Here is a 24,219-nt window from a genome sequence, read left to right as displayed (position 1 = left end):
TCCCGTTCCAGTACCGCTCTAATTGTGTGTTGATTCACAAAGCCTCTGGCTCCTCCTGCCATGGACACAGTACATTTTTATTTGTTAGGTCCTCTCCAGGCAGCTTTATTTTTAGCATGAGTGTCTTGCCCAGCAAGCAATTTGCACTGCAGTCTACCCTTTGTTCTCGTTACACCTAATTCTTCTCTCTCACTTCTTTCTCCCTCTCTGTCTCTCTGTGTCAATACCATAATCGCCTAAGCAGATTCTATTCCAATTTATTGGAGTTCCCTTCCTTTTAGTTTTTTTTTTTTTATTTAATTTTAGCTGATTGGTAATAATTGTGGAAATTGCAGCATGGGCTATTGTGGTGAGTCTTGGCATCAGCTACAGAAAACCCCTAATTTGGGGAGATTTTGATGTCAGAATTTGGTAGCAGAAACTCGAACTCTGTCTGGAATGAGTCTGTAAAGGGAGGAGAAGAGTCTTTTCCCCCTGCTCCACCAGAAGAGGGATCCTACAGTAAAAGGCGCTTCCTTTGAGCACCAGAAGAGGGCGCTCTCACCCAAAGTCCTCCAAAGTGCGTTTCTAATACAAAGTGGCAATTTCTTACAAATGTCTGCATAGATTTTGTTGGACTGGTCTTCCGGAGATACAAACACATGATGGAGTGACACTGTTGCCATGCTGCACCTCCTGTATTGTGCAAAAGGGAACAAAAGTTTTAAAAAACTAACGTGTAGTTGTGGGTCTGTGAGCCTGCTGCTGTGGTGGATGGTCCGAGTATGGGTGCTCAGAATGACTACAGAGAAGGTTGAACGGTATCAAGGTACAACATATAGTGTGTCAGAGAAAGGGTTGGAGGCGGGGGAGACCCTGTACTTCCAACTGTGATATTTAGATTTGTTTGGCAGAGGCCAGCCTTGGCAGAGATGGGGCAAGTGCCAAGGTCAGTGAAGGTAGCGGTGGCTCGTGTCAACCGTTTCCAGGTGGAGTTGAAAGGCAAAGCTATTTTCTTCTGGGAGCCCGGCTCCTTTCATCAAGACTAAGTTGGTGGCTGATTAAAAAAGAAGAAATGGAAGATTAAGTCTGAGAGGCCAGAGGAGAAAATAGTTTCCAGGTGGAAAGTACTGGACAGAACGGTGAACTTGTGCAGTTCCTCTGTGAAGCCTCGACCACCCTCGTCCCCCTCCCTGGCAATACTGGGCGACAGCCAGGCCTAGGCAGCAGAGGGCTTCCTAACTGCCAAGCACGAAGATGTTTAATAAAATATTTACCTCCGTGTATAAGAATAGCGTAGCGATGACAGAAAGGCAGGCAGCAGTTAAACAGTTTAATGGTCACAGGAGAGCAGCCCTGGGGTATTTTCTTTTCTTTGCTTTTTTTTTTTTATTAAGAACGGAAACTTCCTGTTTAAGTCTTATACCTACCATGCCCTGGAAGCCAGTCTCCTGCTGAAGCTGAGAGGGGGCCACAGTCAAACTCCCAGGGCACCTCTTAAAACTCTTTAAAGGTAATGTTTTCCGAGGCCTGCCCCCATTGCCTACGAAGGTCATCCCTTTCCTATGGTCGGTCCATAAATCTTCCCGATTCATGTATAGCCTTGCTGGAGCACCTTGGCTGCCTGCAGTCATTTTGAGCCAGAGGTGAGAAAGGAGAGCCGTAAGAGGCGAAAAGGAACACAACTCTTTAACCAGAACATCAGATTTCCAACTCTGTTCAACGTGAACATGGAAAGAAAATTAAAAAAAAAAAAAACAAAAAAAAAACCTTTGGCTAAATATATTTTAGGTGTTCTTTTTTACCCCCTAGAAAAAGCTTTTGTTATTCCCAGTTAGGACAAAAACAAAACATTTTCTCTCTCATTGAAGTTAAAATAGGCTTTTGCATATCTAAACATATCAGACAATGTTAGAAGAGAATAATTATAAATAAAGGTGTCAGATTAGTAAGGGCGTTTGAAAAACATTAATCTTGTTTCATCTCACATCCATCTTTCTTTTTTCTTTTTTCTTTTTTCTTTTTGGTTTTTCGAGATAGAGTTTCTCTGTATAGTCCTGGCTGTCCTGGAACTCACTCTGTAGACCAGGCTGGCCTCGAACTGAGAAATCCACCTGCCTCTGCCTCCCAAGTGCTGGGATTAAAGGCGTACACCACCAACGCCCGGCAACACATCCATCTTTTTGAGTCTTTTTTTCTCTCCAGTTACTTCCTACCTTCAGTGACTTTCCCTCATTACACAGTGTCTGAGCAAGGGCCGACTTAAGATCTCTATACACATGCTTACTTTCTATTAGAGGAACACAGACCATCTCTGAATTCAAGAGTGGCCTCGGTCGTCATGGTTCCCAAGGAAAGAAACTATTTATTTACTTAAGGAAAATACAAAGGACCCATTACTTTTCGACAGGGAATTTATACTTGGTGAAATTTTCATGGATAAAAACGCATTTCACTAAATGGTTTCTAGTAAAAATACAACTCACTTTTATTTTGGGTGCAAAGTCTGGCATGTCTGTTTTGAAAAAAGTAAGGCTTGTGAGACTCCGGGAGGCGGATAAATGAACAGACTCTTTAATAAGCCAGGCGCCCAGCATGGCAGAGAAATGCAATACCAGAAAGTAAACAGAGCATTGTGGGAAAAAGAGCAAGTTGAAATTCATCTTGCTTTTCCAATTTGAAAACACGCTCTCGGTTGTTAGCAACTGAGTCAAGACATTTAAATCACATATATACTTTTCTATCTTGACAGTGACCTTTTCTAAGTATGCAGTAGGGATGAGAAGATGAGCCAAGCCATGCTCCTGAAAGAGCATTTCAGTTAATTGAACGTGAAATGTGTTGCAATCTGACGACATTAGTAATACGCAATTGCTGTTCTGTAGCTAATCTGTAGTTCATTTGCTCTGGGTCCAACTAAAACATTCTACAAATGTTAGCATATGAATCCTGTTGCAAACCTATATACAAAGCAGCTATAGAAAGCACATCTTGAAGGATCTTTGTATTAGATATCTGGGCTGTGTAACAAATCATTCTAACACTTACTAGTTTCAGTAAACACTAGAGGCTGCAGAGGTGGCTCAGTTGTTAAGAACACTTGCTGCTCTTGCAGAGGACTGGGGTTTGGTTCCCAGTACTGACCTTGTGTGTCACTACACGTATAACTCCAGTTCTAGGGGTCCCAATACCCTCTTCTGACTCTATGGGTACCAATCATGCACACAGTACACATATACACTTGCAGGAAAAACACTCATACCCATAAAAATAAAAAGTTGAACTTTACTTTTAAATTTTTAGGGGTGTAAAAACTGGGTAGATTTAAAATAAACCACCTGCCTGCTTGGTAAAATGTTTGCCTATCATGCACAAAGTTTTATCCCCAGCACAACATACTCTGGGCATGGTGGTACACACTTGTAATCCCAGCATGGATGGATGGATGGCTCTGGATTAAGAGCATTTGTTGCTCTTGCAGAGGACCCAAATTAGTTCCCAGCACCCAAGCAGGATTGAGTACAATCTTCTGACCTCACCTAGCATGTGCACAACCATTCCTACACATACACACAGACACCTTGAAAGAAAAGATAGAACTTAAAAAAAAAAATACACGAAGTGGGGCTGGAGAGATGGCTCAGCGGTTAAGAGCACTGACTGCTCTTCCAGAGGTTTGAATTCAATTCCCAGCAACCACATGGTGGCTCACAACCATCTGTAATGGGATCCAATGCCCTCTTCTGGTGTGTCTGAAGACAGTGACAGTGTATTCATATATATATAATAAATCTTTTTTAAAAAAATACACAAAGCTAAAAGCAAGAGGAAGAAAGACACAGAAAAGTGCATAGCTACAGTGGGGAGATTTTAATACTTCTTTTTGCTTCCTCTGGCAACATATGTTTAAAATAGAGACAGCAAGCTTTGAGAGATTTACGAGAAATTAGCAAGTATGGGCATATTTAAAGCTTTAAAATTATTCATTTTGTATATTATATTTGTTTCATATGCGGTGCACACAAGGAAGCATCAGAGCATACAAGTGGAGGTCAGAGGACAACTTTCAGGAGTCCTTTTCCCTCTGTTTGGGCCTGGAGACTGAACTCGCTCGGGGTCTCAGGCTTGGCAGCAAGGCCTTTACTTACTGAGCCATCTTGCCAGACTTCAGTCATAGAGAAAATTTAATGTACTCATTTAAAAAGTGACATATCATATAAACAAAATACTAGCAAGATTATAGCAAATCTTAATGCACATAGCAAGTTTGATCTGATCAGACCCATCTAGAAAATTACTTAAAAGTGATATACATCCTTTCCCAAAATATAAAAAATATTTATAAAATATTGATCATGTACCAAAGTAAGCTTTAGTAAGTCACCAAGTTTCTGATGCATGTAGAAACTGCTCTTTTTACAAATTATAATTCAGTCTGGTTAAACATTAATAACAACAGTTTCAAATGCTTTTCATTTTTAGAAATTCTAATTTTTATTAATCAGATAATCATTTAAAAGCCTATACATCACTGGGCAGTGGTGGTACTTGCCTTTACTCCCAGCACTCGAGGTAGAGGCAGGTGGATCTCTGTGAGTTCGTGGACAGCCTCATCTACAGAACAAGTTCCAGGATATCCAGGGCTACACAGAGAAAAAAAAAACAGAGAAAACTTGTCTTGAAAAAAAAAACAGGCTTATGTATCTTGGGGAATGCAGTTTGAGTGGTACCTAGAGAGAAGTCTATAACCTTATAAAAATCAGAAAACAAAAGTCTAAAATGAATTAACTAGGTTGTACATTGCGTCACATGCCTGTAATTCTAGAACGTAAGAGGTAAAGGCAGTTCAAGACCAACCATGGGCTCCGAGAGACCCTGTTTCAGAAAAACCACACCTAAACAAACCAAATCAAAAAAGGATGAAAAAATCCATCAAGAAACCAAAAAAAGAGTCCACCAGAGGCTGGGAATGTAGCACAGTGGTAGAGAATTTGACAAGTATGCATGAGTCTTTGTGTTCAATTCTGGGGGGTGGGGAGAAAGGGGAGAAAGTAACAGGATACATTGGAGAGCTAAAAGAATGTAATAACGTTCAGTAGTTACACATATAATCTTAGCCCTGGGAGGGCAACATGGTGAGACATTTACAAAGAAGATGCTATGCAACCCAATATTCTTATTCTTAAATAGCAAGAAATAAGATAAATAAGAACAAAAAAGAATAAAAAAGAAAAAAAGTGTTACAAAAACCAAACCAAAACCTAAAAATGATTTTTTGGAAACACCTATAGCATGTAAACTCCAGTTAAAAAGCCCCAGATAGGGACTGGAGAGAGGGCAGCAAATCCTGCTCTATCAAAGCAAATACAGTTCTTATAGAGGAGCCTGGGTTTGGTTCCCAGCACATGTAAGGCAGTTTACAACTGTTTATAATATGCACACAGTTTAAACAAAACAAATCAACAATAAAACAACTTAACTTATCCCCCACAGACCTTGGGGGAGCATCCACAGGCCCTAGGTTTGATCCCCGGCTCCACAAATAAAACAAAGACCAATCCCCCCCCTCCCAAAGCCCTTCCCACAAAACAACACAGACTTCTGGCCCAATTCATCCATATAAGGGAAGCTATGTGTAAAATAATATTAGGAACGAATCAGATGGGCATTGTAGATCAGCACAACGGAGTTTAAAGTTTCTTACAGAACTGTCAACTGCATTTTGTTAGTACATTTGAAAACCTAGCCGGCAGCAGGGTGTGGTGATGCACACCTTTGCTCCTGCATTGGAGTGGTGGTGGTGATGGTAGTGGTGAGGCAGGAGGATCTCTGAGTTAGAGTCTAGCTTGTTCTATAGAGCGAGTTCCATAAGGACAGTCATCACGGCCATACAGAGAAACTCTTGCTTCAAAAAACCAAAACCAACCAACCAAACAAACAAACAAAAACCAAACCAACCAACCAAATAAACAAACAAGGAAGATGGAATGGACAATTTCCTTGAAAAACAGAAATAGAACACCCAACGAAATTTGTAATTGTAAGGAACTGGAGTCCATATTTAAAATCAACCTAAGAAATGGCTATCCCAGACCAGTGTACCAGAACATTCTAGAAAACACTTAAGAATAAATAAGCATCATATATTTGTTGTTTGTTTGAGACAGAGTCTTATTATGAATGTACTCTTGTCTGCTCTGGGACTTACTCTGCAGATAAGCCTAACCCTGAACTTACAGGGATCCTCCTGCCTCTGCCTCCCAATTGCTGGTGTGTATCATCAGGCCAGACCTAATTCCAATCTTTAACATACTGTTTTAGAAAATGGGAAAAAAAAAAAGAGAAAAGAACGCAAGCTACATTTAGCATGTTAGGAGACCGATATAAGAGACAGCAGCACTAAGGGGAAATTGCCGCCAGTTTGACTTCTGAACATGACCACACAACAGTCCTAGAGTGAAACTGGACAGCGGCATTCACTTATTTATCAATCTGTCCCCCACCAAAATTGTTTCTTGTCAGCCATGAACTAGCAGGTACTGTACTGGTACAAGGAGAGCAAAAATGGACAGGAGCTCGTGGTCTGGCAGTGACGGATAATAAAACAAATGATCACACAAGGTAAGGTACACGGAGGACCTGCCGGTGGGTTGAGTGTCTATCAGGAGACATCTGACCCGGTTAGAGAAGTGTGGGAAAGCTTCCCAGGCATACAAACGGACTAAGCGTCCTTGTGGGCGGCTGTGGGAGGCTAGGGCCTCAGGGGCAAGAGGTCTGATATACCGTAGCAGGAGAGATGGCTTTGATGGTACATTGGGTATAAAATCTTGCTGATGAAGCCTGACCCTGACAATCTAAATACAAACTCTGCAACCTAGGAGAGAAAGACAGAACAGACTCCTGAAAGTTGCACTATGATCACACATGCGCGTGCGTGCGCACCCATGCACACACACACACACACACACACACACACCCTGTGGAAATAAAACTTTTAAAATTTAAATAACAGTAATAAGAAATAATAATAATAAAAAAGTCAGATTTGAGTGAAATCTACAGACACCCTAGGTGAGCTGCACACGGCAAGGGCAAAGTTCAACTAAGTTGCCTCCAGGCTGGCTGAGGCCGTTCGCTGATGGAGAGTCCAACAGGAGGTTCAAATGTAGGGAAGAATAATATGTATGTGGCTTTGGTTGTGTCGTGTCCAGAATACCTGTCGGAAAGGTAAGTGGAGATATATAGAAAAAAAGGATACCGGGCAGAGCCTGGAACTCCAGCAAGGTCATAGCCGGAGATTTGGACTGGCATCAGCATGTAGGTGGTATTTAAACCCATTCTGCTAGGAAGGTCATCCAGAGAGGATGTAGCTGGAAGAGAGCATCAGGCTGAGAAAGCACACCAATATTTAAAGGAAAAGTAGAGATGCGGGGGGTGGGGGGGGACTTAGAGATAGAAAAGGAAAGGTGACCAGGGACCAGAGAACCCAGGAGAGTGTGGGCAAGGGCAGAATGAGGGGGTGAGGCTGAGTCCTCAAGGCAGTGAGTTATACAATACCAGCACTGGTACCCTGAGTGAGTGAGCTGGAGAAGAAACACTGAATCATCAACTCTTACCAATATCCTAGTGCAAAGGGCAGTAGGAGGGAGGGGTTTTGTGTTTGTTTTGGACAGTGAAACTGTAGCGCGTGTTTATCATGGTTATCATCATACACTCTGTATATCTGTCCAAGCTCAGAATCACAGAGCAGGGGAAGAAAGCCTGTAGCTCAAGTGTTGCTACATGGGGCGTGGTGAGGGCAGGGAGATGGGACGACGAGCCAAAAACCTGCTAAAGGCTGGGCATGTAGCTCTGTTGGTAGAACCTTCTTTCTAGCAAGCACGGAGCCTTGGGTTTGATCTCCAGCACTGCAAACCTGGTGGTACAAAGCTATAATCGCAACAGCAGAGGCAAGAATATCAGAAGTACTAGGCCATCTTCCGAAATCTATGGAGTTCACCATCGGCCTGGGCCGCATGAGACACCATCTCAACAAAACAACACAATCCGAGAAGGGAAAATAAAACTTGGTGGTGGTGGCGTGGCCAATGGCAGTAGGATCCCTCACGCTCTCAAGGCCTGTCTGGGTTCTTGCATTGCAAGACTCTAACTCCAACAATACCAACCTAAGTAAAAACAATGGAGTGATGTAGACTTCTCCTTTAGTCCTTTCTCAGTCTCTGGCTTGGGCACTGTGGAGCTAGGGGCCCTGCCCCATCAGATCTTCCCTCAGCTCACTACTCAACAGTTTGTTCAAGTCTACATCAGGAAGGTAGCCACTCACTTCTGCCTAGTGAGGGACAACACAAATATGCACGCTACAGAGCCAAAGGGCCCTGGACTATGGCCAGAGCCCCTCTTAGGGATTAACTGGTTAGGATGGGAAGGAAGCCTGACAGCCTGGCACCTTTGGGACTCTCATATTCAAGGAAGGCAGCTGGGTAAAGAAAGGCCTTTCTAGCTCTGATGGTCTGTGGTTCTGCTGTAAAAATCCAAAATATAATCCAATTAGCTGTGTTGGCTGTATTTTGTGATTGAGAATAATCGCAAAAAAAAAAAAAAACCCAAAAACCCAAATAACAACAACAACAACAACAACAACAAAACAAAACAATTACCATCATAACATGCAGTTCTTTGACACACAGGATGCCAGACTCAAAAATCAGTTTGTTTGGTGTTGAGAAACAGCAGGGTTTGTGGTTTGAAGTGCCTTCTAAAAATTATATTCAGTAACAATTCATAATAAACACAATCCATGTAAGTTGGAAATTTTAAAAAGGGACTCTGACATTGTTACATTGTTCACTATAAATGCTCCGCCCATCAATGCTGTTAGAGAGGCATTATCCCAATTTAACGGACAGAGAGATTGACAGTCTGATCACTCAAAGCTTTGGCTGTGTTGAGATTTTCCAAATGTCCCCAAACCCACATTGGACTCGGCACAGTTTTGGTGTTAAGTGAATTCCATTGTCTCCTAATTCTATGAAAATTAATGCGAAAGTGTTAATTGGGCATCAATGCGTGCTTAACATTAATCCGGGTACTTGATGATCCACAACTCTATGTTGCCCCTCATGCCATATTAACTTGGTTTAGTGTAATAATTTAAAACAATAAGGATAATTGTATCCGCACTGTTTTAAATACTCTATAAATTGAATACAGCCTGAATCTGGCCAGCCTGGAATATGAAGAGTGTGATTCCTCCGGGAAACTGCAGACACCAATCTTTTGCAGTTTGCACTTTGCCGGGGTGGGGGGGGGAGAAGGGAACTATTACTAAACACCTACTGTGTGCCAGAATCTGTGAGGCACCTTATGGTTTCAAAAAATAGGGTAAGGTGCTTTGTTATCTCAAAGACCTACCTCGGGTCTTGGGAGATAGCCATTTCACTCTTGGCACTTTTACTCTTTACAGAGGAAGTTCTAGTAACTTTAAACATAATAAGATACCAGATGAATGGTCGAGGGATTTTCTGAAATAAGCACCTATCCTAGCCACCCTCGGGATGCTCCCAAACTGCTACTCATTCTCCAGGAACATTTGCTTTGAACCCCAATCATTTGACCTTGACCCCCCCCCCAAAAAACCCACTTTATTATTTCAAATAGCGGTTTGATTAAATCCTGAATGAGCGCAAACCCTGCGTGCTTCCTCGCCCCCTGCTATCTATCGCGTCAGTTTCTCAAAGTTCCGAAATAACCTTCGCGGGCACGGCTCCGTACCTCTGCCGGGGAAGGGCGGGGAGCCGTGCAGGACGTGCCGGTGTGGAGCGGGAGCCAGAGAACTTGCCGCGCGAAGGGAAAATAAAACTTGTGGCTGGTGTTTGTGCAGGAGGGTCTCCTCCATCCGCAAGCCCCCCGATCCCGGGGATCTCGAGGACTGCCCAGGGGAGCGCAGGGTGTGGGTGTGCTCCCGGCGTCCTTGACCTAAATTTCCGCGCGGTGGCTGGAAACGGGGGCACAGAGGCAGGGCGGGCGGCGGGTGCCCCTCCGAATCGGGCGCAGGGGCCCGCAAACTTGAATGGGTAGTGTGAACTAGGGGGGTCCGGGGGCGCTGCCGCCTCCCCGCCCGGAGAACAGCCCGGGCCGAGCTCCCCGCGCCTCCCCCTCCCCCACACCCAGCCCATGTGATCTGAGCCGACTCGGGGTGCGCTTCCCGTCTCCCCGCCCGGTTGGCGTGGGCCCCCCTCGAGTCGCGGGGCTCGCGCGCCGCCCCTGGTGGGTCCCGCTGCCGCGGGGGGCCGAGTGTGTGCGCGCGCGGACAGGCGGGGGACCGAACGGGGTGCGTGACGTCACCGCATTGGTTACACGACGTTCTAGAACTCCGCCCCACGTGCGCGGGGAGGAGGGGGAGGAGGAGGAGGAGATGGGGGTGGGGAGGGGGAGGGGGAGAGGTGGGGATGGGCCGGGGGGGCGGGGACGGGGGGTGTGCGAGGCGGCGGGGCTGAGCTGAGCCGAGCCCACGTGTGACGGGCTCTCGCCGCTGGCCCGGCTCGGCGCTCGCGGAGCTTCGCAGCCGCCGGGCGGGGGGAGGAGGCGGGGGAGGAGGGACGGAGATCTGGGGCTCGGAGCCGGCCGCCGCTGCGCTCCGCTTCGCTGTGGGGCTCGGTGTGTCGGGGGTGGGGGGGCGGGGGGGCTCCGCTATGGAGGCAAATGGGAGCCCAGGCACCTCGGGCAGCGCCAACGACTCCCAGCACGACCCCGGGTAAGTTTCCAGCCGCTGCCCACCGCGCCGCCGCGGGCTCGCTCGGGGCTGTGCGGGCGACGGTGCGGAGCGGGGCATCCGCGCGCCCCCCGCGCCCCCGCGCGCACCCCTGGGGCACTCGCGCACCTTGGGGTGGCGTGGGGCCGCCACCTTCTCCCCCAGCCCACCTCCAGGCTCGCGCTCGCCCGCTCCCCCCCAGCTTTCCTTTTAGCTTTTGTAAGTTACACGTCAAAATGGCCGATCTGACATCGGTGCTCACTTCGGTTATGTTTTCTCCCTCTAGTAAAATGTTTATCGGTGGACTGAGCTGGCAGACCTCACCAGGTAAGGGAGGGAGGGGGGGACGCCTGGGTCCCCCCCTTCTTGGCTTCTTTATTGCTCTTTGTTATCCCAGTGTAAGAGCCCCCCCTCCCCGCCATTGGCTCCCCACTTCTCCTGTGCAAGGTTATTTTTTTAAATAGCAAATCCTTTCCGAGCCCTCTACGCGACCTCTGTTGCTGAATTTCCCCCGCGTGTGCAAAAATATTGCAAAAACAAAACAGAATAACAACAGAAAACTACTTTTGCTTTTTTGTCCTTGATCAAAAAATTTGCATTGCTTTTCCCCCCTTCTCCACACCTTCTCCCACCCCCCATCTCTCTCTTTCTCTCTCTACAGATAGCCTTAGAGACTATTTTAGCAAATTTGGAGAAATTAGAGAATGTATGGTCATGAGAGATCCCACAACGAAACGCTCCAGGTAACGCATTCCCTTCTCGATTTTGCCTTTATTTTAGAACAAAGTTTTAGTTTTATTTTTGGAGGTGTCTTCGGAAGTAGCTAAGCGGATTTAGAATGGGGCTCAGGCGCGTGGCTGGGCTGGAACGTCGCTCCCCCCTCCCATAACCCCAAAGGTTATTGTTAATTAGGGCCGAACTCTGGATTCAGAGACGCCCATCTCTCCCGCTTGAAGTCATTTTCCTGTCGCTTCTTGTTCTCTTGTTTAAAATGACATTCAGTTCATACACTTTCCACATAGTTTTTTTTTTTTTAATTTAAAAATTTGAATGTATGCCTTCTTCACACTCCCAAACTCTGAAGTCCCCTCTTTAGGAGGTGAATGAATCTCTTAGTGCCCGTTTTCCTTCGGAATAAAACAAAGCCTTAAGAAAGAGAAGAGGATGAGAGGAAACTGAGGCGGCCAGAGTGGAGGCACCATCGTGTTCCAAGTTACCTCCAGCCGCCCTGCCCCCTCGTCCCGCTTCCCCCACTAACCTTGGTATTTTTTCCTCGCAAGGCAGAGGGCTGTGGACTAGAGGAAAATAGAGGGAGCTGGTGGGAATGGGGGTGCATGGGGACAACATTCGCAACCCAGTCTACATATAGGGTCTCCTTGTTGCATTCAGTGGTGTCACATTTTGTTTGTTTTTCTCCCTCTTTGTCTCCTTCCAGAGGCTTCGGTTTCGTCACCTTCGCAGACCCAGCAAGTGTAGATAAAGTATTAGGTCAGCCCCACCATGAGTTAGATTCCAAGACGGTAGGTTGCTTTTTTTTTATTTTTTTTTATTTTTTTAAATAGTTGTTGTTTGCCCCTTTTCAGTACCGGTCTGGGCATTGACAGCCCTGTTTAAAGGGACAGCGCCTTCTTTTGCTTCTCTGCTAGAACTGGGTACTTTTAAACAGCTAGCGAGTTGGCTCAGAAGTTTGCTGCGGTGGTGGCTGGTTTTGGGGGGTTCCTTTTTAGTGTCTGTCCCACTGCAGCTTCAGAGACTGCCACGCCAAGGTTGGGGGGAGGAGGGTCGGCTCCCTGAGAGGCTAGCCTCCCGCCAAGGGACCTTGCAAAGAAACTCCACCGCAGAGCAAATGGAACTTTCTTTGTCAGCCGAGCTCAGCCTGTGGGATTGGGATTGGCTTGTAGAAGGAAGGCACAGCCTGCTTCCTGGTGGAGGGGCCAGGGGTGGGGCCAGTGGGAGGGGGCGCTCATCTTAGGTCCAGGCAACAGGTTTCACTGGGACTCCTAGTGATTTGAGATGTGGTTTGAGAAAGGAAGGGAGATGCAGACTGAGGCAATTCGGCATCGAGTGGATTTAATTGAAAGCTGATAAACCCTGGGTTTCAAAGCGAATCTCCCCACCCCCTTCTCAGGTCTTTCATTTGTGTGTGGATACTTTTACAGCCTTAGAAGTTTTTAAAATCCAGAGTTTAGAGGTGAAAGTCCTTAGGTGGAGGTCAGAGAGAATAAGGGGGGGGGGGTTGAGGGGAATGTCAGTCTGGAATAATAAATGTAGTGATGGAGGAGACTGGGGAGTTCCCAGTGGTTTGCTTAGCTTCTGTGCTCGCTTCCTACCTCTCCTCCCTTCCCCGTTTGCTTACCAGAATTTCACTAGTATATATTTTTAAAATATTTATTTATTTACTTATTTATTCCACTGCTTAAGGTGGAGGCCTCAAGGTGATATGTGGCTTTGGCTGGCTGTATAGGACGCCCCTGTTCTTGTGGGAGCTTTGGGGGGTGTGTGTGAGGCAGCCGCCCACTGTAAACTTGACCCTCAGTCCCCTGTTCTGTAAAGTCAGCAGAAAGCAAGGGTCTTCCAAGCCCCTTCGACTTTTTAAACTCTGAATGGAGGAAAAGAGCCGGGTAACCTTTGGTGCACTTGAATTGATTTTGCAAACTCACCCTCTTGTTTATGATCAGCGAGGTCAGGTGTTGCCCTTACCCCCCAAGAAAAGACCTCAGGCACTTAAGTCATTTTTTAATTGTTCTAGACGTGTCAGAGCTTGCAGCCTAGCCTGGTCATACTGTCAGATCACTTAATATCAAGAATAATCATTAGTCAGGTGATAAGGAATGTCTGAACAGTTTATTTTTTTTCTCTCTGACTTCTTCGCTAGCCGCATTACAAAGCTAGGAAGCTTTCGCAGGAAAAAAATCAAAGCAATCTGAGACGGCTCATCTACACCTTTTGCCTGGGTGGGAGATCTGGAGTTTGGTATTCAAGGGTGCTTGCTGGTCAAGATCCTTCACTATCCTCTGTATCCACTGCTGGGTCTTGAGCTTTTCTACCCTTGTTTTGTAGACACGTTTTGGTTGCTGTTACTTAGTATAACCTAGCTTTTGACTTTGTTTCAACGTTCAGTGCAGGAGGCAGAAGCGGTTGGTTTATTGACATGGAAACGAGGATCTTGTTTACTGTTCCCTTAAAAGCTTTGTTTAGGTAAAGGCCATTCGCATCCAAAATAGTACCCTAGTGTTTTCTAGTGGACTCTAGAGCCAGTACTAGTGTGCTGTACCTAAGTAACTAACGTTTTAATTTTGGGTCTCTCTCTGTCTCTCTCTGTCTCTCTCTGTCTCTCTCTGTCTCTCTCTCTCTCTCTCTCTCTCTCTCTCTCTCTCTCTCTCTCTCGTTGACTAGGATGTACAAAAGGTTGGGATTTGCCTTCTTGCCTTGCCACCTCCTAGGCCTTGGAGGTCTCAGTGTGGAAAACTTTGCACATGGGAGAACTCTGATCTCAGGGTACATTCTCATGTCACCACCACACACATACAGTGCAGTCTCAAATTGGCGTTTGGTTTTGTAATTTTACTTCTTTTTTTTTTTTAAATCTTACTACTTTATTTTTTTCCCTGTACTTTTCTCAGCCCAGTTCCCAGCCATTCCCTGCTTTGTACCTCATCTATTCTCACACAAACAAGGTGACTTCCCACTGCACCTGTGTGTTGGTTAGATCAATTCGAGCCTTGGGAGGGCATCTTTTTTTTTTTTTTTTTGACTGAACAAAGACAAGCATCTGTCTTGGTTTTGGCGACAGAATGGAAATCCACACCTGTTGTATTTCTTTTGTAGAGAAACTCTAGTCAGTGCTGGGCACACCTGTAGACGCAGTAATATTAATCTTTACGAAAGGGTAGTTTCCTAGATCCGAGATCTTGGTCTCTTTTAGTTTTTGCAAGGTAATCTCTCATTTCTCAGGTAATGCTTAAAGGTGGGAAGCACAAAGCAGATTTTGAGGTCTTGAAGCTGCATTAATAAAAGTGATTTTATCTTTGTATCTCTTATGGGCTGGGGCTCTAGGGGACTTGGGGATTATGGGGGTGTGTGTGTATATCTCATTCCCTTTGAGTTTTTCTCAAAGCATGATTACTGTTTTCTCCAGTGACAGAACTGACCTGAGGTTCAAATTTACTCATAAAAGGGGGAAATTCTAACACAAAGGCCAGAGCTCATAAATAAATACCTTGTAGCAGTACCTACCTACACCCCCCTCCATGTTAACTTCTACTTAAACATTTGTGACGTTTAGAAAGCTAATGGAAACTGCCAATGGAAATTTTTGTTTTTTAAAATTCCTTGGTTTTCTATCTAGGCGGTAACTTTTCCCCCCTCCTCGCATCAGCTGTTACACTCAAGTGCTTCTGTGGGAATTGTGAAGGTAGTCACTGGTGGAGAATCATGTGCTCTGCAAAGCAGGCAGCTGCTGTAGAGTTGGGAAGCTTTTTCTGTTGGGATGGAGGTGGGATCGGGGAATACTTGTGTTATTACATTAGGTCTGTCCAGTCGTTCTCTTTTTAACGATGGCCTTTCTAATTTGGACTTTGAGTTGTTCATGTAGTTTCACCCCTGTGGGTTTTTTTTTAAAATCCATGTGGATTTAATTCATATGTACACCTTTCTCTTCCCTTTTTACTATAATTTTTTTTTTTAAAGAAACGAAAGTCAGCTTGCCCTATAGTCACTGACATCTACATTTTCTGAGATTAACCAATAGGCAAATGCAAATGATTTTTTTTTTTTTGAGATAGAGTCTTTCTCTGTAGCCCAGGCTATCCTAGAACTCAGCTATGGTGACCCAGAGGGACTTCCACCTCAGTGATCCTCCTTGAGCTTCCTAAGTGTAGGGGTTACAGGTGTGAGCCATTGTGCTTGGCTGTAAAAGGTCTTTTTAATCATCCAGAGTAATTTTTATTTTGCTAACACCAGTGAGTTAATCTGAGCTGAGTATTGTGTTTTGTAACTGGAGAGTTTTTAGATATTGTTAGGTTTTGATTTTTATTTTTTGAATCCCCCTTTCTCCTGCTTTGCCAGAGAGAAGAAGAATCACTATAGCTGGGCGAACATTTAATTTTGAGATTATGATTTTTGTTTTTCCTTCAGATAACATTGTGCCAATTTTTTTCCTCCTGGCTGCACACTGTACATCAGCTCTGGGTAGCAGTCAGGGTCTGTGGAAGAGAAGTCCTGCGTCTCAGTACGAATGCATGAGCTCTGACTTGTAAAGCACTTCACTCTCTACAATGCATGGTAGAACATTCCAGAAAGGTGAACCTTATAAGTCCCATGGGGAGAAGGAAGGGATGGTGAGAGTTGAGATCAGAGCTGAGGGGGCTTTTGAGTTACCCAGAAGTTACTAAAAGCTGAGCTCTAAGCCTGAGAAATGAGTGATTAATAATTAGGTGCCTGGTCATTCGTTTTTTTCCCCTCCTCTCTCCAAACTACTCCACTGACTTCTTCATTTTTTTATTTTATTTTATTTTTCTCCAGATTGACCCCAAAGTTGCATTTCCTCGCCGAGCGCAACCCAAGGTAAGTAGGTAGAAGAGCCGGGGGTGGGATTTTAACAAGGCTTTCTCATTTCAAGCCGAGCACTGGCAACTGTTGGAGGCTGATGGTTCTGTCTCCAGGGTATCAGCTGGGGGAGTTGAAAAGCCCAGGTGAGCGGTTCTTCGGTTCTTCGAGATGACCCTGCCCCTCCAAGTCAGCATGTCGATGTGGGTTCCAAGCATCCAGCCAGGGAGAGAGAGGGGGCAATGTGGTCTTTCAGATGAGGGTTCAGCACCATCCGCTGCAGTGTTTACGCCAAGTGTTCTATTTGTTCTAAAGTATCGCTGAGATCCTGTCAGGAAAAGTTGAACATTTCCTTATGCTTTTCTTCGGAGGGTACTCTGTCCAGGTCTTAACAGTTTGGAGGTTTTGAAGTATAGGTGAATTTCAGCAAACAGTTTATCCTTTCTTGGAAAGAAATAAACTTTCCGTAGAGCCCCCTAAAGCTGTGCGGGGAGGGAGCTAGGGATGCTCCCAGTTTCAGGTTTTGGATCAATCAGATCTGGAAGAAACTAACACTGCTCAGAGAGCCTCTGCATTCAGAGAGCTGGGGCCTGGGAGGAGGAGCCTGAGACAGCAGCGTGACCCCATAGGAGTAGCACTGCAAGACGTACTCAGAGGATGAGAAGTGCTGCACTTCTGTAAAGTCTGTAGTTAACAATGTTTCCCCTGTGCCTGACAGCTGCGGCTTTAAGGAGGCAGCTGGAGGCAGACCTGCATGCAGCGCTGGCTGGTTTACGGGGTTCAGGTCCTCGTACCTTTTACATCTGTCCTTCCTGTCTGCTGTACTGTTCTTCCTGTCCACTGTACCGCATTAAAACATGTGCCTTGACATTCTTGGGAAAAGGGCTATCAAGTGTCTGATTGTTGGTGCAGGTGCAGCTCTTGGGAAATTCAGTTTATTCTCTTGAGCAGAGGCTCTCGGAGTGGAGCCTTCTAGTCGGGTAGAAGAGAAAATGGTTTTGCACATTAGCAAAGGAAAGGGTGGTTGTTGTAAATGGTATTTTGAGAATTTTAGGTTTGGAACCTGCCAGCTGAGTGAGTAAGTGAAGTGGGTTTTTTTTTTTTTTTTTTAAGATGGAACTGGTATCTCTTAAGTGAGCAGAAATTCATACTTGAAGGTGGCTTCCCCCCCACCTCCCCAACGCTTACACAAATCAATTAATGCAGGGCTTACATTCCTTTACCTGGCCTAAACTTTGGGGTTGGCCTTAACTGTGAATTGCTTTTCACGATTGTGTGTGAGCCTCTCTGTCTCTACACCAGCAGTATTTCCTGGGTTTGGAAGAATTGCCATTTCTTCCCTAGTGTGACTCTTCAAATTTCCAGGTTAGTCATTGGATCACTCACAACTTGGATCAGATTTCCCTTTAGGGAAACTGGGAAAATCTGACTTGGTGAAACCGTGGATTCAGACCCACCCCCTCAGTCTCTGTCTTTCTCTCCTCACTGACTTTCTTCTTCAGCAGGAAGGTGCTATTTCTCATTAATGTGTTGTGATTGCTTGAAAACAAGATAGATGTTATCTCAGATCTGTCAAAGGAACATGGACTGTCCCCATTTTGCAGCCTAAGCCTGGGGTGTTTGTAAGTTCTCAGATGTGTGTCAATATCAAACCGGTTGAAAAAGATCAGTGGCCTTGGGAATTCAGAGATTTAGTAATGAGACCCTTGTTTCTTAAAACGTTTAATGACATGTCACTTTGTAAAGGTCTTTGCTGTCCCATATCTACACCTGCATCCCAGCCCTGTCTCAGTTTCTTCATCTCTGAACCAGGAGTGATGCTGTCAGCTCCCCCAAGAAGGTTTCTGTGCAAAAACCAAGAGCGTCCTGACCAGGGCCTCTAGCCTCATCCTAGCCATTGTCATGGCCGTTTCAAGCATCGTTACGATGGAGTTGGAGTGCAAGCTGGACCACCTGGTTTCAGATGCTAGCTGTGCCAGCCATTAACTGTTAGGAACTTGGCCCAAATCACATAACTTCCTTGAACGCCCATCCCCTTCCTCAAAGTTTGCTGTAGGTGAGAGAAACATACTCCTAGCATGGGTCTGATACTTGCCGATGCCCAAGGATGATGCACTGTTGTTACTGGTTATTTTGGAGAGAGGCCTTGAACTTAAAATATTCCTGCCTTTTAACCCTTATTTTTGTTAGGGCCTCACACTAGTTCTCTGAGAGATCTGGTAACACTATTCACTGAATGAGTGTCCCAGGCAGTTTGCATGAGGGTGATGTGTCAGTTCCACTGGACAGAGGAGACAGCTGAAACATTGACGGGTTGTGTAGAGATATAAAAAACCACTTAGGAATCTGCCTCCACAGTTGGAGAGTTGACTGCTGTGTGGTCCTATTGGGTTACCACGACGCATTGCCTCCCTGTCAGAAATGAGGAGACATTGCTCTGTAAGGTCAGCAGACCACGGGAGAGTAGAACCAGAGTTAGTCTTACTGAAGTTCCAGGGTCTGGGGTTCTGGTCATTTTCCTCCCCTTGTGACGTTATCCAATTATATGACACTATCATGTGTTCTTTATCTGAGCCCTTGGGGTAACCTTTCAGGTGCTTCTGGGGTTACTTAACCCTGGGAAGCAGGTGTTGTTGAGGTGTAGTTGTGCCATCAGGGTTCCAGACCAAAGTGACTGCTGGGGACAGCACACAGGCTGGCAGGAGTCTAGAACTTTGAGCGAAACCTTATTTGTGTTTTATTTATTTTCCTTTCATAAAACGTGTGTGTGTGTGTGTGTTTGTGTGTGTGTGTGTGTGTGTGTGTTGGGGCCATGATGACAGGCCAGGCCAGACTGTACCTTTCTGTGTGGACTGGGTAAGGAGCTTGTAAATGAAGTGTCAGCTTGTGTTTCGGTTAAAACTCATTTCTCGGCTTTCTGGCCGCCCCTCCCTGCTCACACTTGCCAGAGAAAAATTCCGTGGAGGTGTTAAACAAGACGGGTGGAAAGAAACTGTAACTTGAGACCAAAGAAAATCTGTGGCAGTGAAGAATGGATTTCATATGAGTACTGTCATAATAGTCTTTAATGTCTTGTATAAATAAAAAAAAAATCTGTTTTGTCCAGAATTTTAATGAGCAACGGAGGTAGGCTGTGGCATCCCGCCGTTCACCCATCTCACCCTTTGTGACACCAGTGTTCACATGGCTTTGTTAGGGAGCCTAGGGACTATGCTTTGGAGGCTAGTGGCCATTCATTATCAAAGTACATTTTGATCAGGAAGAGATGAGATGGCTCCGTGTCTTCCTATTTTCACAGGGGCAATCATTTTTAAACTATGTAAGAGGATTTTGCCCCACCTCCACCGTTTTAAAAATTAAAATGGTCATGGTACTCTTTAAAAAAAAAAAAAGACTTAATTTGAAGCTGTGACAGGCCTGAGGCTGATAGGGATCAGTCACCCCATGTCCTTTCTTTGTCTCCTTTGGGTCCAAGTGTCAGCTGCCTGGGAGAGTTCTGTTCTAGCCTGTGGCTTCTTTTTCTTTTACAGACTCCTTAGCATCCGTGGGCAGAGAGTGGAGCCTGGGCTTGCCTCACCATCTGTCCCTACTGTCCTTTGGTAGAAGAACACAGTCTCCACTCTTTCTGTTTTTGTTTTTTTTTTTTTTTTCGAGACAGGGTTTCTCTGTGTAGCCCTGGCTGTCCTGGAACTCACTCTGTAGACCAGGCTAGCCTCGAACTCTCAAACTCAGAAAATCTCCACTCTTTCTGATTACTGTTTCCACAAGTTTAATTTCTTTTAGTCAAATTGGCTTTATTTTTTTTTAATGAACACATAAAAAACCATAAACATTGCACAGACATGAAACCGTGTGGGGCTGACGAGTTGGCTCAGCAGAGAGCGCTCATTGCTGTTCCTGTAGAGGGCCCAAGGTCTCTTCCCAGCCAACCACATGAAGTTACAACCACCTGTAATGACAGCTCCAGGCTATCAGACATTCTTTCTTCTGGTCTCTGCAGGCGTCGGCACACATGTGTCGCACATGCGCGCGCACACACAACCATAAATTAAAAAAAAAAAAAAGACGAATTAGCAGGGGGACATGTGCTGTTTTGATTCATGTGTATGTTCATTGTGTCTCTTGAAACCATAGCTGCTTGTCTCGGGAGGTCATTTGTTCAACCTATTTCCAGTTGCCTTCAGTGACAGCTGGGTGACTGAACATACCATGTAAATCCTATCAAGCCTCAGTTTCCTTCTCTCAAAAAAACAAAAAAACCCACTATGTTGCTCTTCACTATGTTATTTTGGAAATAAATACAGATTGTTCCCTGGGAGCTGTGTGTGGACAGGTGGCACCCAGCACACGTCTGTCGACACTCTGACAGAATTATTTCGGTTTCTTAAGATGAGGTCTCATGTATCTCTGGCCAGCCTCAGGATCATCTTATTATGACCTTGAACTGTTAATATCCTGCCTCTACCTCCCAAGTTCTGAAATTAGAGGATACCGTATCCAGTTTTCTGCAGTACTTGGAGAGGGTTTCATTCTACCAACTGAAGTTAGAATTATTTTAAAGAGTAAAAGCAAACAAACAAACAAACATTCCCCCCACAAAAAAACTTAATCAGAATGTAAGCCCCCTTGGCTGCTTGGAGCTATTGGTGGTCAGCTTTCAGAGAGATGAGTCCTGCCTGGCTTTTTTCCTCACCGCAGACAGCTGCTATCCAGGTCTGTTCTGTTGGGTGCTTCCAGTCACCACAGCAGTTAAGTTGTGGAGGGTTGAGCCGAGAGCCAGATTTTCTTGTTCCTGTCTTGTCCTTAGACATTTCTTCAGGGTCCTGAAGGGTTCTCTGTGAATCACGCATCCAGATGGGTGCAGTGGCAGCCCGCGCACACCTCCTGTTCTGGGGGAGTGGTTTCTTGGCAGCTTCTCAAGGGCGAAGGGTGAGATTCCAGCATCTCGCCTTCCCTTGCTGCTGTAGGTCAGGTCACCCAGCATCTTGCCGTCTTGGATGTTCTGCAGCTGCCATCTCGGGAGCCACGGTTTTAAGCAGCCTGCCTGTTACATTTTCCCTGTTCTGTAAGGTTGTAGGGGTGTGTCTGTGGTCCTTTTCCCCCACCAGTGAAGATCTTGGAGGATTAATGGCTTAGTGTCTTGCTTGTCCGAGAGCCTTGCTCTTTCCAGTGCTCCAAGACCTTAGCAGGTGTCAGCTCTAGAAGGAGGGACACTTTGTCCTACAAATGTCCTCTCCTGGGATGTTGCCTTTCCTTCCAGGCTGGGATCTCCTTATTTTGCTAGGATGACAAAGCTTTGTCTCATCGTCATACGGTTTTTGGTAAACAGGTGATGCTCCATCCTACCCCCAAGTAGTCTCTGAGGGCCCATCTTTGTGACCCCTCATTATATTGTGTTCTGAATGTCCACTTTTAGATTTTCATATCTGGAAACTCTTCGACTGCAAGCCCCAGAATACACCAGGGATATGTGACCCTTTTTATCTTTTGCCTCTTACTGAATTTAGAGTACTCAATTCCATAGTTCATGTGATGGGACAGCAAGTGGCTGGCTCCAAGATCCTTCCTGCTCAAGCCAGTCACCACACTTCAGCTCACATAATCCTTACTCCCTGGCCCTCTGGGCATGGGCTGTCTTTTGCAGGGGATTTGAGAACCCCTCAGTGCTTCCTTGGGCTTCCCACTGCCAATGGAGCAGTTTAAACGCATTGGCCTTGGGTTTTGTCTCTTTCAAGAGCCGAGAGCTCGAGGGTCTCTTTGCAGCTTACATCACATCTTTTCTTGCTTCCATGGCCTTCAGACTGTGAGACCTTCAGGGAATCGCATCTCTCCGTGCCCTTCTCCCTGACTCATCGCATGGCCTGAGCTAGCCCAGCTTCCTCATGAAGCCCAGTCCTGCAGTGTTTTATGATGTCTTATTAGGTGGTGTCATGGTACACACAGAACAGATCATACTGAGCTTACACAAGCTAAGATAGATAGAATGTCATTGGGTAGCATACACTGCAGGGACCCCTGGTGTGTGTGTGTGTGTGTGTGTGTGTATAAAACGTAAATGAAATGGCATGGAACTCCGTTCTTACTCTGGATTTCTAGTGCTTGAGCTTGTCCTCAGTTATGGTTCTTCCAGTGGGACCATCTCTACCCACTGAAGGCTGTGGTAGGCATTTGCGTGTTTATTCCTTATGGAGTGCCTAGTGCCTGCCAGCCACCCTGAGGCGCTGAGATCGTGTGGACAGGAAGACAGGGCCTTTGCTCTCCCAGAACCATCTTCATTCAAGCACAGCTATAAGAATGGAGCAAACAGGTATGGGCACCACATCTTGTCAGGAATGAACTCCAAAGACAGGCAGAATGATGGCGGCATGGGGAGGGCCATCCCTTCATTAAAACACATAGTTGCCACTGCCAGTAGTTCGATAATTGTTTACCAAGGTATTTTGTTCTGAGTTTTACAGTATTTTAAGTTCAAGTCTTTTTTTTTTTTAAATATGAATACACTGTCACTGTCTTCAGACATACCAGAAAGAGGCATCAGATCCCATTACAGATGATTGTGAGCCACCATGTGAATGTTGGGACTTGAACTCAGGACCTCTGAAAGAGCAGTCAGTGCTCTTAACCGCAGAGCCATCTCTCCAGCCCTTAAGTTCAAGTCTTATTGACTCTATCAGATAATAAACCCGAAGGTACAAGAGCCTTGATTATGGCTGACAACCAAACCTCTTGGTACACCATACACTTTGATTTAAAAAGAATGGATGAGAAATGATGGGGACACAGGTTTGGGGTGGCAGTCCACAGCATCTGCTCCAAGCTGAGGAACCAGTAGTAGAAAGGATACGATCCGTATAGTAAAGGAGGTTGGGGGCAGCCTGTCGAGGAAGACGCCAATCTTCATGGAAGTGGTTTGATGCAAGGAAGAAGACTGTTGGATACTGTATGGCTAGGCAGGGGGTGTGCACTGTGCAGGCGTGTGTTGGGGGTCAGGCATTTGTTGGCAGGGGCTGGGAACCTGTTATGTGTGCAGGCTCCCAGAGGTGCTCCTATGAGTGTTCTGAGATTCTGAACTCCAGAGAAGCCATGGTTATTGAGAATATGGCTGTGGCTGTTTTGTGGAGAAAAAAAAAATCAAATTTTGAACTTGGGGCTTATGCTTAATGAGTAATTCAGATTGTTCTCTAGGGCTGTAGACTATCTTCACTCGTGAGACTCTTGGCAGAAAGCCTCTCAGGTCTTTGGGGGTGAATGGCATCTTACAGAGAGCCTGTCATTCTTACGTTTGTACCTCTCTCTTCTGATTTCTTAACAAGGGACTGCAATATGGACCACGTTGTAGAGTTCTGTTCTCTGTCCTTGTCTAAGCTGTGATCATGACCTCTCCCTGTGTGAATAGTGAGATGATGTTTTTCCATATGGAAATCACAGGTTGCTAGTGATGCCTGTGTGCTGTTGCTCAGAACAGTGGCCTTGTGACTACATAGGTCATGTCACCTTGTGTTTGCCTTTGCCTGGTGGCTGCTTAGGGAGGGAAGAGCGTGTGTGTTGGGAATCTCCATTTCTTGCTGTCCCTGTGTGGTGTGATGGGTGAGTGGGTGTGGTCTTTGGGTCACATGCCTGTTATTCTCCTGTAGCAGAAATCTGAGATGTTGGTCCAGCTGGACAGCTGTCTTTTTCTGGGTGCTAAGTACAGCAGGCTGTTGCCTGGTGTGTGTGTGTATGTGTTTCTCTCTCTCTCTCTCTCTCTCTCTCTCTCTCTCTCTCTTTCAGATAGTGCCACACTCCCAAGTATCTGGGATGTTTGTTTGTTTGTTTTTCAGGGTGCATGCCTGGCCACTATATTTACTCATTTTAGTCTTGAGATTTTAAATCTTCTGAAAGGAAAAAAAAGTTTGATTTGAAACTAGTATCTGAGTTAGGATGCTATGGCATAGTACCACACC

General features: G+C 45.6%; 1 protein-coding gene and 1 long non-coding RNA gene across 4 annotated transcripts in view; one reads left to right on the top strand and one right to left on the bottom strand.

Moving 5' to 3' along the window:
* Window positions 1-665: 665 nt before the first annotated feature.
* LOC114625062 lies at window positions 666-10,124 on the bottom strand. Its single transcript, XR_003712002.1, has 4 exons — window positions 9,751-10,124; window positions 8,145-8,308; window positions 1,595-1,694; window positions 666-1,036 (listed from the first exon to the last, which is right to left on the bottom strand). It is a non-coding gene; the product is annotated as an uncharacterized LOC114625062 (long non-coding RNA).
* Window positions 10,125-10,509: 385 nt separating this feature from the next.
* Msi2 (musashi RNA binding protein 2) overlaps window positions 10,510-24,219 on the top strand; it is a 368,246-nt gene continuing 354,536 nt past the window's right edge. For 2 of the 3 annotated variants that reach the window (XM_028772332.1, XM_028772331.1), the window contains exons 1-5: window positions 10,510-10,732; window positions 11,016-11,056; window positions 11,391-11,472; window positions 12,165-12,249; window positions 16,253-16,294. In XM_028772332.1, coding sequence (XP_028628165.1) covers window positions 10,671-10,732; window positions 11,016-11,056; window positions 11,391-11,472; window positions 12,165-12,249; window positions 16,253-16,294 — 312 coding nt within the window. In that variant the 5' untranslated portion in view covers window positions 10,510-10,670. The remainder of the gene's footprint in view (window positions 10,733-11,015; window positions 11,057-11,390; window positions 11,473-12,164; window positions 12,250-16,252; window positions 16,295-24,219) is intronic. The other variant, XM_028772333.1, reaches the window with a different exon arrangement.

Source organism: Grammomys surdaster, unplaced genomic scaffold (assembly GCF_004785775.1).
Source record: "Grammomys surdaster isolate TR1022 unplaced genomic scaffold, NIH_TR_1.0 213, whole genome shotgun sequence".
Taxonomy (NCBI): Eukaryota; Metazoa; Chordata; class Mammalia; order Rodentia; family Muridae; genus Grammomys; species Grammomys surdaster.
This window is presented reverse-complemented; position numbering and strand designations above follow the sequence as displayed.